At 38.1% G+C, this 15,229-nt stretch overlaps 1 protein-coding gene across 11 annotated transcripts in view; it reads left to right on the forward strand.

The window, feature by feature from the left end:
* The first annotated feature begins 210 nt into the window (after positions 1-210).
* DLG1 (discs large MAGUK scaffold protein 1) overlaps positions 211-15,229 on the forward strand; it is a 261,867-nt gene continuing 246,848 nt past the window's right edge. For 6 of the 11 annotated variants that reach the window (XM_043874578.1, XM_043874580.1, XM_043874583.1 and 3 more), the window contains exons 1-3: positions 1,005-1,139; positions 1,600-1,649; positions 2,301-2,432. In XM_043874578.1, the coding sequence (XP_043730513.1) occupies positions 1,631-1,649; positions 2,301-2,432 (151 nt within the window). In that variant the 5' untranslated portion in view covers positions 1,005-1,139; positions 1,600-1,630. Of the gene's footprint in view, positions 310-1,004; positions 1,140-1,599; positions 1,674-2,300; positions 2,433-15,229 lie in introns of those variants that run through there. The other 5 variants (XM_043874576.1, XM_043874577.1, XM_043874581.1 and 2 more) reach the window with 2 other exon arrangements.

Below are 15,229 nucleotides of genomic sequence, written 5' to 3' on the forward strand. Positions count from 1 at the left end.
CTTTCTTTAATTCAATTCCTCCAAAACTTTTACTGAGGGGCCAATAGTAACTTTTTAAAAATTAGCACCAAGTATAAGAATGCAGAGACGGCACCCATCCCCCTCGCAAACACCTCCCTTTTCCCCCCTCCCAGGCTCCGCCCTTTCCCGCCCCCTATCGTGGGTGGCTCAGGCGACACCTCCCAGAGAATGCTTTTCCAGGTTGGGGATCCACCCCCGGGGTGGATCTCTGTCCGGCTGAGTTGGAAACGACACGCGTTTAGTGAGGGTAAAGGGTGTCTCGGAATGTGTGTCCCGGATCTGGTGTAGGTGAGGTCACATTTCTCTTCCGACACTGTCACTCTTCCTCGCCTGGTGCGCTACTAGCTCAGAACCGCGGGACACACCGGTGGGCTAGGACGAGGTAAAGGCGGGCTCTTCCAGGGCGCTCCGGCCCACCTGTAGAGTCTGTGCGTCAACTCCTTTGTTCTCAGAACCACTTCGGTGGCCGCGCCTTTACGCTAGGAGGTTCACTTCGACGTTCCTCAGATCCCCTTCTGCCGTCCCCAGCCCCCTCCTGGCCCTCCTCCCTCTTCGAACCCAAAGGTAGCAGCGCTGAGAGCCCGGGGCTCGGCGCGAGCCGCCTCCTCACTTCCCATTGGCTGAGAGCGCTGGGAAAGCGGTCACGTGGGGGCGCGGCAATCCAGATCAAGGGCCGCCATCTTGGCGGAAAGTTTGGGGGGAGAGCGGTTGGGGGCGCGGAAGGAGGCGAGGTTCCGGGGGTGTGGCGGTTAGGGGCTGAGAGGGCGAGCGGGCTAGCGGGCACCGGCGAGTGAGGAGGCGCCGGCGGCTGAGGCGGAGGAAGAGGCAACGGGGGTGCAGCCGCCGAGGGGAGCTCCTCCCCCGTTCCCTCACCCCCCTCTGCACAGCTCCGCGAGCCCCGGGTGGGGCGGGGGGACGTGGAGCGGGGCAGGGCGGGGGAGACGGGCCGGGGCGCACCCCAGCTCCGAGCGCACGCCACTCGCAGGAACTTTGTGGCGGCGCCGCAGGTGTGGGGGCCCGCGGAGGTGTGCATGTGGGGCACGAGGGCGTCGGAGAGCGGCCGCTGTCCTGTCCGGCCCTCGCTGGAGTAGCTCGGAGGAAGCCAACAAGGAAATCAGGCAAGCGAGAGGAGGGGGCCCGAGCAGGGCGGGGTGATCAATCCAGTTGGTTCCTTCTCCGAGTGCTTTACGGTCTCTGCTGGTTTAGGGGCCAAGGGTCGGAGCGCCTCTTCACCCCCCAGTAGCAGGTGGGGGGGTATGCCTTCTTATGCCGGGGGAGGGGTGGCCCCACGTCTAGCATTAAGCACACTTTGGAGAAGGGGCAGCTTTCGAGGAGAGTTTGGCAGCTTGCTTCTGTCTGCTCTTAATTTGCAGGAGAACCCAACCTTAGGTAAAAGCTTTCTAGATTGGCACTGCTGGGTTTTGAGGCTCTCTTTCACTTGGGAAAACTTTGCCAGGTGGACTTTTCAAATAGGGCTAGGAGTATTTCTATTTGAGAATTAGGAGTAAATGCTAGTTTAACCTCTATTTTGTTCTTTTCTAAATTAAGTTCTGTTTCCTTTCTGTTTTGTGTTCTAAGGTGTGTGCTCTCTTCCTGATTCTGGAGAAAAATGCCGGTCCGGAAGCAAGGTGAGAGTTTACTTCGAAACTCTTGTGGGTATCCTTTGCTTTTTTCTGTTTTGTGCTTGCTGTGTTTTAACAGATGTTTGTGTAACTGATGAGACAGCACAGCCTTCGCCTTACTACTTAGGGAACTAAGCCTCAATCATTCAGAAGATGGAAACACCTAAATGTTTGTCAAACTTTTTTCCCTTGACATCTCTGGACTAGAGAGGCAATTAACTTTTTTCCCCTCTGAAATGTCTGTTTAAAAAGTTTGTGCTGGCGTTTTAATATTTTATCATTCTTAGTAAACCCTTTCGTGAATGAATGTGGAATACTGGCTAAGAACTACTAGTTTTGAAAGAATACTTGAGTTATAATGACGGATTGTAGTAATCGGCGTTTGTATATCAGATCAACTGAAACTGTTACTAACACTGATTAAATGATCACTAGAACACATTGGTTACAAACTACTCACCTTGTTTTATTGTGACATAATGAACATTTTTGGAATCATTTCTAAGGATTATTTATGTGTACAGGAATACAGTAGTGTGAATTGACTTGGAGGTTTGGAGAATTGTTTAGGTATCTTGCAGTCATTTGCTGCATAGCTAGTTTGTAGTACTTCCTTATAAATACATAATTTTAATCAAACTTTTTTTTTCTTTTCAGATACCCAGAGAGCACTGCACCTTTTGGAAGATTATCGTTCGAGACTAAGTCAAACAGAAGACAGACAGCTCAGAAGTTCCATAGAACGGGTTATTAACATATTCCAGAGCAACCTCTTTCAGGCTTTAATAGGTGGGAATTAAAACTTTATTTGTGACCATTATGTGTCAGGTGGGCTTAATGCTTCTCTGAATTCACTTATTTTAAACTTAAGAGAGTGATATACTTGGTTCTCTGTGAGGCATGCAGTTCCTTGAACATCCAGTGAATTGTGTATTTTGATACTTAGGTCAATATCTTTTCCAAAAGTATGTAATAATCAAAAAAACTTTCAGTATGATTATTTCAATGGTCTTTGATAACAAAGTGTAATATCCTAGCATTAAAAAATGAAGAGGTTGCAAAAAGTAATGACTGACTAACTGTTAGCTTGTTTCTGTGTTGGTTTTGTTCTTTCTCTGGAATATCTGAAAGTGTTTGAAGAGTTCTGTGATTAAGAACATTCATTCTCTTAATTTAGACCTCTGTTTAAACTTGGCATTTGTAGAGTTAGAGTTTTAGACTTGAAAAATGATCTTACAGATAATCTTGGTCTAATCTTATTTTACAGACAAGAATATTGAAACAGTTTTATTCTTAACTGTAACTTAAATTTGATGTGGTTCATTGTTTTAAAGGAGAACTGAACAAGGGTGCTGAGTTCTACTCCTGACAGTGCTATTGATTGAATGAGATGGTATAAATCATATAATCTTTTCTAGGTCACTGCATTAGCTGTGGCATGTGGATGCAGTGAAACAGTGGCTTTTAACCTTTTTCCTAAAAAGTAGCTAGATTCTTTTTTAAAGCAAAATTTTATATTTTGTACACAATTCATGGTATATAAAACAAGATGATCTGTTGTGGCCCTTTTCTCTAGGTACCTTGAAAAGTGTACAAACCACTGAACTGGAAAAATTGTCCCTTTCAATTCTAAGAATAAAATGCATTTTTATTAATCATTGACTATATAACATATTAAAATAAGACATTTCATTGCGTTATATTTTTTCCCTCAGTAGTTACAGCCTTATATCTATGTATTGATGGAGTAACTTCTGATGTGATTTGAGGTTAATGTAGCCTATCCTATCCTACTTTCAAGTTAATGTATTCTATCAAATAGCTTATTGGTAAATTGATACTCTACTAAATTAGTTTTAGAATTAAAGAAAACGTTAAAAAAGATCACTCCGTACACTTAAATATAATTTAGCATTATTATAAACTTTCGAAAAGATACACCACAACAGAGAGAACAGTATAATGAACTTTTATATGTCTGTTACTCATGTTTAAAAATGACCCATATTTTGCTTATTTTGTTTAAACAGATGGACATTTACTCCATTTGAATTTCTAAGTTCTGAGGTTTAAGGTCCAAATGGATCAAATTGGATTCCTTTGAAAAAACAACAGAGGAAGGGAAAATCATTTCTAGTTATTTTCTAAATCACCATTAAACCTAGGAATATTTTATTTAATAGGCTCACTGTTTAGGAAAAAGTAGTATGACTTGTATGTCTTATTTTACATGTAATTCATAGATAGATGGAGTCCTCTGTGTGGAGTCCATGACTTAAGAAAATTAAATGATTAGTGAAGTAGTCAACCAGAACCAACACTTAGATTGAGATGGGAAGTAGATTTGCAATGTTGATGGGGATTTTTTTTTTAAAATATATTCTGCCTCACCTATTTTGAATGTGTTTATTCTTATGCATAATTGAATTCTGATAGAGTTAGTTTTCTAATTGTAACTTACAGTTGTAAATCTTTGTCCTGTGTGATTTTATTGGTAGTGAATTTAAGCTTTGCTGTTTAGGTTTACTTATATTTAAGGTCGTATAGAATATAGTATCAGATTTTGGTGTAAGGAAAGTAATACATTTTAGGAATTTTGAAACAAGTAAATTTAGTAGAGGGTTTTTTGTGTTTTTATACTGTAATTGAATTGTTGACACTACTAAATTAATAAATGCAGTTGTTGGTACATGCTTAAGTTGGATTAATTAATTTTTGAAAATTTTTAGGCCAATAAGATTTTCTTCCCTTTGCATCTGTACCACTGTTTTTGAAACACTGTGATAGTTTTTTAAACTTGTAAATTACCCTGAGTTAAACTAGAGTCCATTGTGTTTATAGTATGTACTGAAAAATTCTGTGTTAACTGTTTTTTCCTTTAGTAGGTAGTACTTCATCTTCTGAGGTGATACTTGTGAATCATTGAATTAAAGGAGACCTAGGGTCTTGACCATTAATTGTTTCTTTTTTTTTTTTGACCATTAATTGTTGAAAATCATATGGGGCTTAGGTTTTTGGCTTTAAGAGTTTGGGAGTCACTTCCTTAGGCTATAGTGAATTACTTAGTTACTACTTGGACTTGGAGTCTACAACAGTTATTTATTGAGTGATTCTTGAATCGGTAGTTTGTATCCACTGTTTTCATGCATTTAAAACAACTCTGTGCAAGGACCTAAGTTGTTATGTTATCCCCCTGCCACCCCCCGCCCCCTGTAGTTGATACATTATTAAGGTTAGGTTTCTGGCACCTTGAAGGGCTTCCTTGGTGGCTCAACAGTAAAGAATTCACCTGCAATGCAGGAGACACGGGTTCAATCCCTGGGTTGGGAAGATTCCCTGGAGAAAGAGATGGCAACCTACTCCAGTATTCTTGCCTGAGAAATCCCATGAAGAGAGGACCCTGGTAGACTAGGCCATGGGGTTGCAAGAGTTGGACACAACTTAGCAACTAAACCACCACCACTTTGTTGTTATTCAGAGGAATAAGCATGCACATACTGCACTATATCTGTTCTAAGATACCAGTTTTAAAAAACTAACATCTCTGAACCTGGGATGAATTTTATAATGGATATATATTGGCATTGGTTTTACATTCTTAGTGGCATGTGAAATAATGGTGCATTTTATAGTTGATAGTGTCAGTATCAGTAACCTCAATTCAGTGAAATATGGTAATCATTGTTCTTGCTTTGAGGCTTGGTAGTAGTATCCTTGAAGGATGGTTTGTAGATTTAAAAATTATTGAAAGTAGAAGATTTTGTTAACTTCTGAGTTTTAGCTAAGTTGTTTCTTTAGAGGTGAGTATTTAAATTATAGTTTTAAAAAAGTCTGTGAACTATGTATTTAAAAAACATTTATTCCCCAAACATCTGGTGATTATTTTTGTATAAATGGGAAATAAAGTCCACCTGATGTTAATCCCTAATTTAGGTGAGAGCAAGTTGAAAACTTAATATATTTGATTTTGTAGTCTCATTTTTTGTACTTCTAGTTGAAAATTTTGTGAGTAAAATATATTGGATACGGTTTGATGACAGTCAGCTGTTCAGGTCCATAGTGGTTTGCAGTCATCTCTTATTCTCAGGTTTGTCTGGGATCAGAGAGGATCTCGGTAGTCCTTAAAGATTTTGTACCAGTCTAGACCTCTGGGTTTACTTATGGGACCAGAGAACTCATCTACCTTCCTTGTGCACAGGAGAAAAACCTGGGCTCAAGATCAGACTGGCTTTGGAGACTTTAGTAAGTTGTGTCACATGATTTGTATATTTTGTCTGTGATAAATAGCAGTCTTATTTTAAAGCACTATTTTATTTAAATTCTACACATATTTCAAAATGAAGATGGATTATGCAATGAAACTGTCCATTTCTGAGATTTTTAGCTTCAAATTTCTTTACTGCTACTTTATTAACTTTCACTTGCCCTTGTAAACATAGTGAAGGACATTTAAATTTGGAGATACTGAGTCTCAAGTGTGACTCCTTTTTTATTTTAATTGTAAAAAAAAAAACCTAAAATCTATCACCTTAACCATTTTTAAATGTGTTGGTTAGCATGTTAAGTATATTCATATTGCTGTGAAACAATTCAGAACTTCTTCATCTTGCAAAACTAAAACTCAATATGTATTAAGCAGCAGCTCCCCTTTTCTTCCTCTCCCGCCCTTGGTAACCACCATTCTACTTTCTGTCTCTGATTTTGGCTACTGTAAATACCTCATATAGGGAAATCATAAAGTATTTGTCTTTTTGTGACAGGTTTATTTTACTTAGCATAATGTTCTCAAAGTTCATTCATGTTGTAGCATGTGATAGGATTTCCTTCCTTATTAAGGCTGAATAACAGTGAGTGGTGGGGGGTGGCATTGTGTGTGTGTAAATGTGTGTGTGTGTATAAATGTGTGTGTGTCAGATTTTTGCTTATCCATTGATCCCTGGATGGGTGTTTGCATTGTTTTACCTCTTGACCGTTGTGGACAGTGTGACTGTGTGAGTATGCAAGCATCTCTTTGAGAATCTACTTTCAGTTCTTTTGAGTGTACATGTGAAAGTGGCATTGTAGGATCATATGATAGAAAATTTTTAATTTTTCCAAGGAACCACCATAATGTTTTTCATAGAAATTGCACCTTTTTATAATCCCAGTAACAGCTCACAAGGGTTCCAGTTTCTCCCTACTTTGTCAACACTTGATATTTTCAGGTTTTTGGATAGTAGCCATCCTAATGGATGTGATAATGTGATTACTTTTTAAGAATGTAAAAAGTAATAATGGCTAATATTTATTAAACACTTTCTATGTGCTGATAAAAATACCTCGTTTAGTCGTCGTCATTCTGTGAGGTGTATATTCACCTATGAGGTGATTATACCATTTTATAGATTAGGAAAAAGAGGAGATGGGTGGTTATGTAGCTTGCCCAAGAATTCTCAGATAGTCAACTGTGGAGCCAGAAACTGGACTCAGCTAATCTGATCCAGAGTCTCTCTTCACCTTCAACCATTAGGGTGGTCTTTTTCATAAGTTTAATACTATTATGTGATAAAGAACATTGACAACAGGTATGTTTAACATAGATGTTGCTTTGTAGGGTCAATGTTTTTAAAACATTGTCTTTAAGTTTTTACTTTAAAGGAGAATGTTTATAATGATGGAATTTACATATTTTGAAAAGTGTATTCAGTAATCAAAGTTTACAAATTTCCAGCTATAATGGTAAAATGTCAGAGTTCCTTAGATTTTTTGCTTATTATTGGTCTCAGTGATATAATATGTTAGTGTATTGTTAACTTTGAGGAAGGAAAACAATTATAACAGAATATGGATCAGACTATTGGCTACAACTTTATGGAATTGGAGGAAAATTTTATTAACTTTCTGGTTGATGGTTTTGATTGAATTGGGTTGTTGCTTATTTGTTACGCTTGCTTTGAGGCAATACTTTGAAAAAGCAGAAGCTGGTTGAATTCTCTTTAGAACCTTGCAATCACAGAGCTGTAAAAGCATCTTTAAATATTTCTTCTAGCCCTGGTTATATCTATGTAGGGACAGTTTTTTTCCTATTCAAAATTTCCTTTTCAATAATTTTTCTGATATACTATCCAGGTATTGCATTTAGTTGTCAAGTTTCTCTGTTGTTGCTGTTCAGTTGCTGAGTCGTGTCCAACTCGTTGTGACCCCATGGACTGCAGCACGCCAGGCTTCCCTGTCCTTCCTGTCCCCTGTTCTTCACCATCTCCCAGAGCTTGCTGAAACTCACTGTCCATTCAGTCAGTGATGCCACCAACCATCTTGTCCTCTGTTGTCCCCTTCTCCTGCCTTCAGCCCTTCCCAGCATCAGGGTCTTTTTTGATGATCCAGTTCTTCACATCAGTTGGCTAGAGTACTGGAGCTTCAGCTTCAGCATCTGTCCTTCTAATGAATATTCTAATGATTTCTTTTAAGATTGACTGGTTTGGTTTCTCGGAAGTCCAAGGGCCTCTCAAGAGTCTTCTCCAACACCACAGTTCAAAAGTATCAATTCTTCGATGCTCAGCCTTCTTTCTGGTCCAACTCTCACATCCATACATGAATACTGGAAAAAACTATAGCTTTGACTGGGTGGACCTTTGTTGGCAAAGTAATGTCTCTGCTTTTTAATATGCTGTCTAGGTTGGTCATAGCTTTTCTTCCAAGGAGCAAGCGTTTTTTAATTTCATGGCTGCAGTCACCATCTGCAGTGATTTTGGAGCCCCCCCCAAAATAAAGTCTCTCACTGTTTCCACTGTTTCCCCATCTGTTTGCCATGAAGTGATGGGACCAGATGCCATGATCTTAGTTTTTTGAATGTTTGAGTTTTAAACCAGCTTTTTCAGTCTCCTCTTTCACCTTTATCCAGAGGTCCTTTAGTTCTTTGCTTTCTGCCATAAGGGTGGTGTCATCTGCATATCTGAGTTTATTGATATTTCTCCCAGCAGTCTTGATTCCAGCTTGTGCTTCATCCAGCCTGGCATTTCGCGTGATGTACTCTGCATATAAGTTAAATAAGCAGGGTCACAATATACAGCCTTGACATACTCCTTTCCTAATTTGGGGGTGTCCCTGGTGGCTCAGATGGTAAAGCATCTGCCTGCAATGCAGGAGACCTGGGTTTGATCCCTGGGTCGGGAAGATCCCCTGAAGAAGGAAATGGCAACCCACTCCAGTACTCTTGCCTGGAAAATCCCATGGACGGAGGAGCCTGGTAGGCTATAGTCCATGTGGTCACAAAGAGTAGGACATGACTGAGTGACTTCACTTTCACTTTCCCAATTTTGAATCAGTCAGTTGTTCCATGTTCGGTTCTAACTGTTGCTTCTTGACCTGCATACAGGTTTCTCAGGAGACAGGTAAGGTGGTCTGGTATTCCCATTTCTTGAAGAATTTTCCACAGTCTGTGTGATCCACACAGTCAAAGGCTTTAGTGTAACAGAAGTAGATGATTTTCTGGAATTCTCTTGCATTTTCTAAGATCAGCAGATGTTGGCAATTTGATCTCTGGTTCCCCTTTAGTCTTCTTTAATCTGTGCACATTTCCATAGCTTGTGTCTTTTATGACATTAATGTATTTGAAGAGCGTTCCCCCTGCTCTTATTTTTTTATATAAAGTTACCTGTTGTAAGTTTGCTAATATTTACTTGTGAATAAACTCAGGTTATGTATTCTCTATGTTTCTGTACATCCAGAGGTACATGATGTCGTCTGCCCTTCATTTAATGTTAATTTTAATCACCTAGGTATTGTCTGATTGCTCTAGTCTGTAGTTACTTTTTTCCCCTTTGCAGTTTATAAGCAGTATATGGGGGAGACGGTTTAACACGTTGTAGTCCCCCTGCTCTTTAGAGACATTTCCATCTAGACTTAGCATCCACTGATGATGCTTGCCTGAATCAGTTTTTACTGTGTTGAAAATGACAGCTGAAAGATTGTAGTAGTGTGTTTTTTTTTTTTAAAATACAGCAGCACTTTTCTATAGTTTCTAGTTAACACTTGGCATTTTACTGTAATTAAAAGCAATCCTCTCCCATTTATCTACCTACCTATCTAGCTATCATATTTCTTTCATTGGTTGATCATTTATTATCATCCATAATGATTTTGGTGTTCAGATTGTCTCAGATTTACCTAGTATAAGGCTTCTCTAGCTTGGTTGGAATGTCTTTATGGCATTCCCTCATTTTTTTTAAGCACAATTTCGTAGTTTTTGGCATAACAAGATGTTCTAGGTTCATCTTGTGCATAACCTGCCCCAGCCTTAGAATCAATCATTTCTTTGAGAAGTTCTGGTTCCTTTTGATACATACCTTGTTTTAAGGAATATACTATGACTGTTAGTCATATCATATTTAAAGTGTTGGAATAATTTATTTTGGATACTGGCTTGACCTTTTTTCTCTTTCTAGTGTGTGAAACAACAAATTATAATACATAGTTTAAAATTTTATGTACTTCTTTGGGAATCAAAATGATTTTTTAAATGTATGTTGGTTTAGTCAAAAGCAGAGTAATCTGTGCCTGAGTAGGTTTGAATATTGTGTATTTTAGTTTACAAAAACATGTACTTGCTTTTAATCAATTAACTGGTAAAATTTTTCTCTCTGAAATGATTAGATTGTATTTCATTGTACATTAGCTGTCTAGTTGTCTTTTCTCTGACCCTCCAGAGTGGAATTTATAAACACTTACTGTCGGATACATGTACTTTATATAAAATAAGCAAGAAAATTCTTACAACAGAGATAACCTACTTCTTCCATAGGGTAAAGATCCTTCTAGAATGTTATTCTTGTGTATATGTACACGTTTTCATTTTGCAAAACAAAGTCCTGTATACAAATTTTGTGTGTAGAACATGGTGCTCAGTTGCGTCTAACTTTTTGTGACCGCCATGGACTGTGGCCCACCAGGCTCCTCTGTCCATGGAAATTCCAGTATTCTTTCTTTTGTCACCTGTGGTTTTGGTGAAATTCTCCAGGCAAGAATACTGGAGTGGGTTGCCATTTCCTCTTCCAGGGATCTTCTCAACCCAGTAATTGAACCCTGGTCTCCTGCATTGGCAGGCGGATTCTTTACCACTTGAGCCACCTGGGAAGCTCCAAATAAAACATGGTATAATTGATTCTCCAATTCAGTGGGAATTGATACTTAAAATTGTTATATAAAATGAAAAATATCATCAGATTAAAATTATCCTTAAAAATTCTTCAGAAATTGTGTCTCATTAACTACAGTTCTGCTGCTTTTCTTTCTAGTGGGGAGAAATCATTTCTTCAGTTGGGCAGCAGATGAAGTAGTTGACTTGTGTTTAAATGACCTTTAGTATTCAGGTCAGTTCAGTTCAGTCACTCAGTCGTGTCCGACTCTTTGCGACCCCATGAACCGCAGCACGCCAGGCCTCCCTGTCCATCACCAACTCCCGGAGGTTACCCAAACCCATGTTCATCGAATCGATGATACCATCCAACCATCTCATCCTCTGTTGTCCCCTTCTCCTCCTGCCCTCAATCCTTCCCAACATCAGGGTCTTTTCCAATGAGTCAGCTCTTCGCATAAGGTGGCCAAAGTATTGGAGTTTCAGCTTCAACATCAGTCCTTCCAGTGAACACGCAGGACTGATCTTTAGGATGGACTGGTTGGCTCTCCTTGCAAAGCGCATAATTCTAGAATCACATTCAGCACAGTGAAATATAGAGAGATGCTATGATATGCAGACTACCTGAGGGAACAGTCTTCTCTTCTCAGTTTTTATTTGCTGACAATTTGCTTACTGGATTAATAGGAAGAATTTCCCTATTTTTGGTGGAAAGAGGTGCTGTGGTTGAATTTGCTTAAGTGTATACAGTGTGACTTCTCTGTGCTGTACATTTTAACTGTTTTTACCCCACAAAATTTATGTGCCTTTCATATCACTGGGTTGTGCTGTTTAAAGACTGTTGCACTGTATAGATTTTTTTGTAGTTTTACTAATAATTTCCCAGGAGCATTTAGATATATAATTTTTCTGAATTATAGACAACATTGCTTTTGTATATGTTCTTTGTCCTGTATCCTTGATTATATTCTTTGGATGAGTTCCTAGAATTGAACTGCTTGGTAAAGGGGATATGCAATTTAAAAAGGCTTTTGATGTGATTTTTTTTGTTTAATTACTGTCAAAAATGTTTTATTAATTTAATTTTTTAGATATGTGGAAGAATGACAAATTTACTATCCCTTAAGCACATCAAAGTATTATCTTTTTAGTATTTTCTATTCTGATACGTAGAAGACATCTGTAGTCATTTTGATGTTTTATTTTGTATTATTTTGAATAAATAACCAACAATGTAAGAATTTTCTTATATCGTTGTTAATTTCTGTGATTTATTTGTTCATGTCATGTGCCCCTCACCAGTCTTTTTTTCCATTTTTTTTCTTAGAGGTATAAAATGTCCATTCATGATGTCAGTGCTACCTGCCTTTGCAAGTTGCATTTGTTTTTAATGCATTGTCATTTGTTTTTAAGCTAATTTTTAAAAAATTACCCTTGGTATTATGCTTAGACTTTCTTGTCCCTAAGATTATAAAAATATTTACTATATTCAAATTCTGTCATGGCTTCTTTTTTCAACATTTAAAATTTTAATACATTTGTAAATTATTTTGAAATGAAGTATGAGATTGCTTGTTTTTAATATAAATTTGTTATTTATTATGCTCCCTTAAACATTTAAAAAATTATTAGACTTTTTCAGCATTTTTTTTCTTTTAGGATTTTTTTTTTCCCAGCATTTTTAGGTTTATAGAAAAATTCAGTGGAAAGCACAGTTTCCATATCCTTACCACTGCACACTCCCATTTCTCATATTATTGACATTTTTATTAGTGTGGTATATTTGTTGCAGTTGATAAGCCAGTATTAAATTAACTAAAGTCCATAGTTTACATTAAGATTCGCTCTTTGTGTCAATACATTGATAAACTTGACATACACATTTGTTGCTTTGACAAATGTGTTCACTGTTACAGTATCATACAGGATAGTTTCACTCCCCTATAAATCTGTGTTCCACATATTGGTCCCTCTATCCTTCTCACCAAACCCCTGGCAACTGCTGATCTTTCTGCTGTCTCTTGCTCCACCTGTTCTTCTCTTTCTCCCTCCTTCTGAATCCCTGGGAACCAGTTATCTTTTTATTGTCTGTGTAGTTATGCCTTTTCCAGAATGTTATATAGTTAAAATCTCAAGTGTGTGGCCTTTTCGTATTGATTTCTTTCACGTAGCAATATGCATTTTGCTTATCAAAGATAAGGTTTCTCCATGTCTTTTCATGACTTGATAGCTCATATCTATTTTAAGTTTTTAAAGACTTTATTTTTTAGAGCAATTTTAGATTCATAGCAAAATTGAGAAGAAGGTACCTGCCCTCATACATGCATAGACTCTCTCATATTTGGCATTTCCCATGAGAATGGTGTATTTGGCACAGTTGATGAACCTGCATGAGCGCATTATTATCACCCAGAGTCCATAGTTTGATCTTAGTATTCACTCTTGGGTTTGTACATTCTGTAGGTTTGGACAAATGTGTGATGACCTGTGTCTACCATTGTAGATAGATACTTATATATATTCACGACACTATACAGAATAGTTTTACTGTCCTAAAAATCCTCTGTACTCTGCCTATTCACCTCTCTCATCTCCAACCCCTGGCAATCACTGGTCTTTTTACTCTCTGTATTGTTCTGTGTTTTCCAGAATGGTATATAGTTGGAATCACACAGCCTTTTCATATTGGCTTCTTTCACTTAGTAGTATGCATTTAAGGTTCCTCCACATACATGGGTGTTTTTTGTTGTTGTTTTTAATTTTTTAAGTGTTGAATGATATTCTGTCGTCTGGATGTACTGCAGTTTATTCATTCACCTATCAAAGGATGTTTGGGTTGCTTCCAGTTTTTGGCAGTCATGAATAAAGTTGCTATAAACATCTATGTGCAGGTTTTCCTGTGGACATAAGTTTTCATCTCATTTGGGTAAATATTGAGGAACATGATTGCTGGATTATGTGGTAAGAGTGTGTTTAGTTTTTAAGAAACCACCAAACAGCTTTCCAAAGTGGCTTTATCATTTTGTATCCCTACTCGTAGTGAATGAGAATTCCTGTTTCATTTTTGCCAGCAGTAGTTGTTGTCAGTGTTCTGTATTTTGGCCTTTCTAATAGATGTACAGTGATACCTTGTTTTAATGTGCATATCCCTGACGATATATGGTGGGATATCTTTTCATATGCCTGTTTGCCATCTGTGTGTCTGTCTTCTTTGCCAAAGTATTTGTTAAGGTTTATTTTTAAAAAATACTTATTTATTTGGCTGCTCCAGGTGTTAGGTGTGGCGTGTGGGATCTCCAATATTAATTGTGGCAGGAGCTATCTTTAGTTATGGCATGTGGGATCTTTCAGTTGTGGCATGCAAATTCCATGCCATGTTGCAGCTTGTGATGTTTAGTTCCTTGACCAGGGATTGAACCTAGCCCCCTGCATTGACAACCCACTCCAGTATTCTTACCTGAAAAATTCCATGGATAGAGGAGCCTGGTGGGCTACAATCCATAGGGTTGCAAAGAGTTGGACACGACTGAGCATGCATGCACGCACCCCTGCTTTGGGAGCTGGGAGTCTTAGCCAATGGACCACCAGAGAAGTCACATCTGTTAAGGTATTTTTCTTAATATTTTTTCCATTAACTAGAATATCACTCATAGATTAGAGATGTTACCTATATTATATTGAAAGATTGACGGCAAAAGGGGAAGGGCAGCAGAGTACGAGATGGTAATATGGCATCATTGACTCAAAGGACATGAATTTGAGCAATCTCTGGGAGATAGTGGATGACAGAGGAGCCTAACATGGTGCAGTCTGTGGGGTCAAAAAGAGTCCACATGACTTGGCAACTAAACAACAACAAATTGTAACTAAAAGAAAACTTTTCCTCAAGTTCCTTTGAGGATATTTCTGAACTTCTGTACTTCCCTTCCCTAGTGTTTGCAAACTTTAAATTTTAACAAGAAAATAATAAACTTTTACTTAGATTTGAAGACCTCTGAAATATATGTATCTTAGAGATTTCCAAATAAAGTTTTGTAACAGATAGAAGTGATTCATCTCAGTTCTGTTTGACTAATTGCTTGTATTTAAGTTTAATATTTGAGAATTTTTCTGTTGTATGTGGTATAGTTTTGTGATCTTATAATTTAGAGCTTTGTTCAGGAGCTGGGGAACTAGTTTGGTCCAAAACAGTGAAAGCACATGCAAACTGCAAATGGAAAAGGAGTAATAGATTGTGATAAGACTGATCTGTAGGATCAACAGAGTCAGTGTTTTCAACCGTGGGTCAACTAAAGGGTAGTTTTCCTCTAATCCAAGTTTTAATATTTTTGTATTTTTGTGTTTTCTCTTCTTCCTACTTTAGTGCATCGTTATTTTCAAAGGAAATAATTTTTTTCAAGGGTGATAAAATGCATCAGGCATTTTAACTATATGTCTGGTATATATCTGAGTGAGCTATGTGTATTTTCAGATG

This window comes from Cervus elaphus, chromosome 19, assembly GCF_910594005.1.
Source record: "Cervus elaphus chromosome 19, mCerEla1.1, whole genome shotgun sequence".
Taxonomy (NCBI): Eukaryota; Metazoa; Chordata; class Mammalia; order Artiodactyla; family Cervidae; genus Cervus; species Cervus elaphus.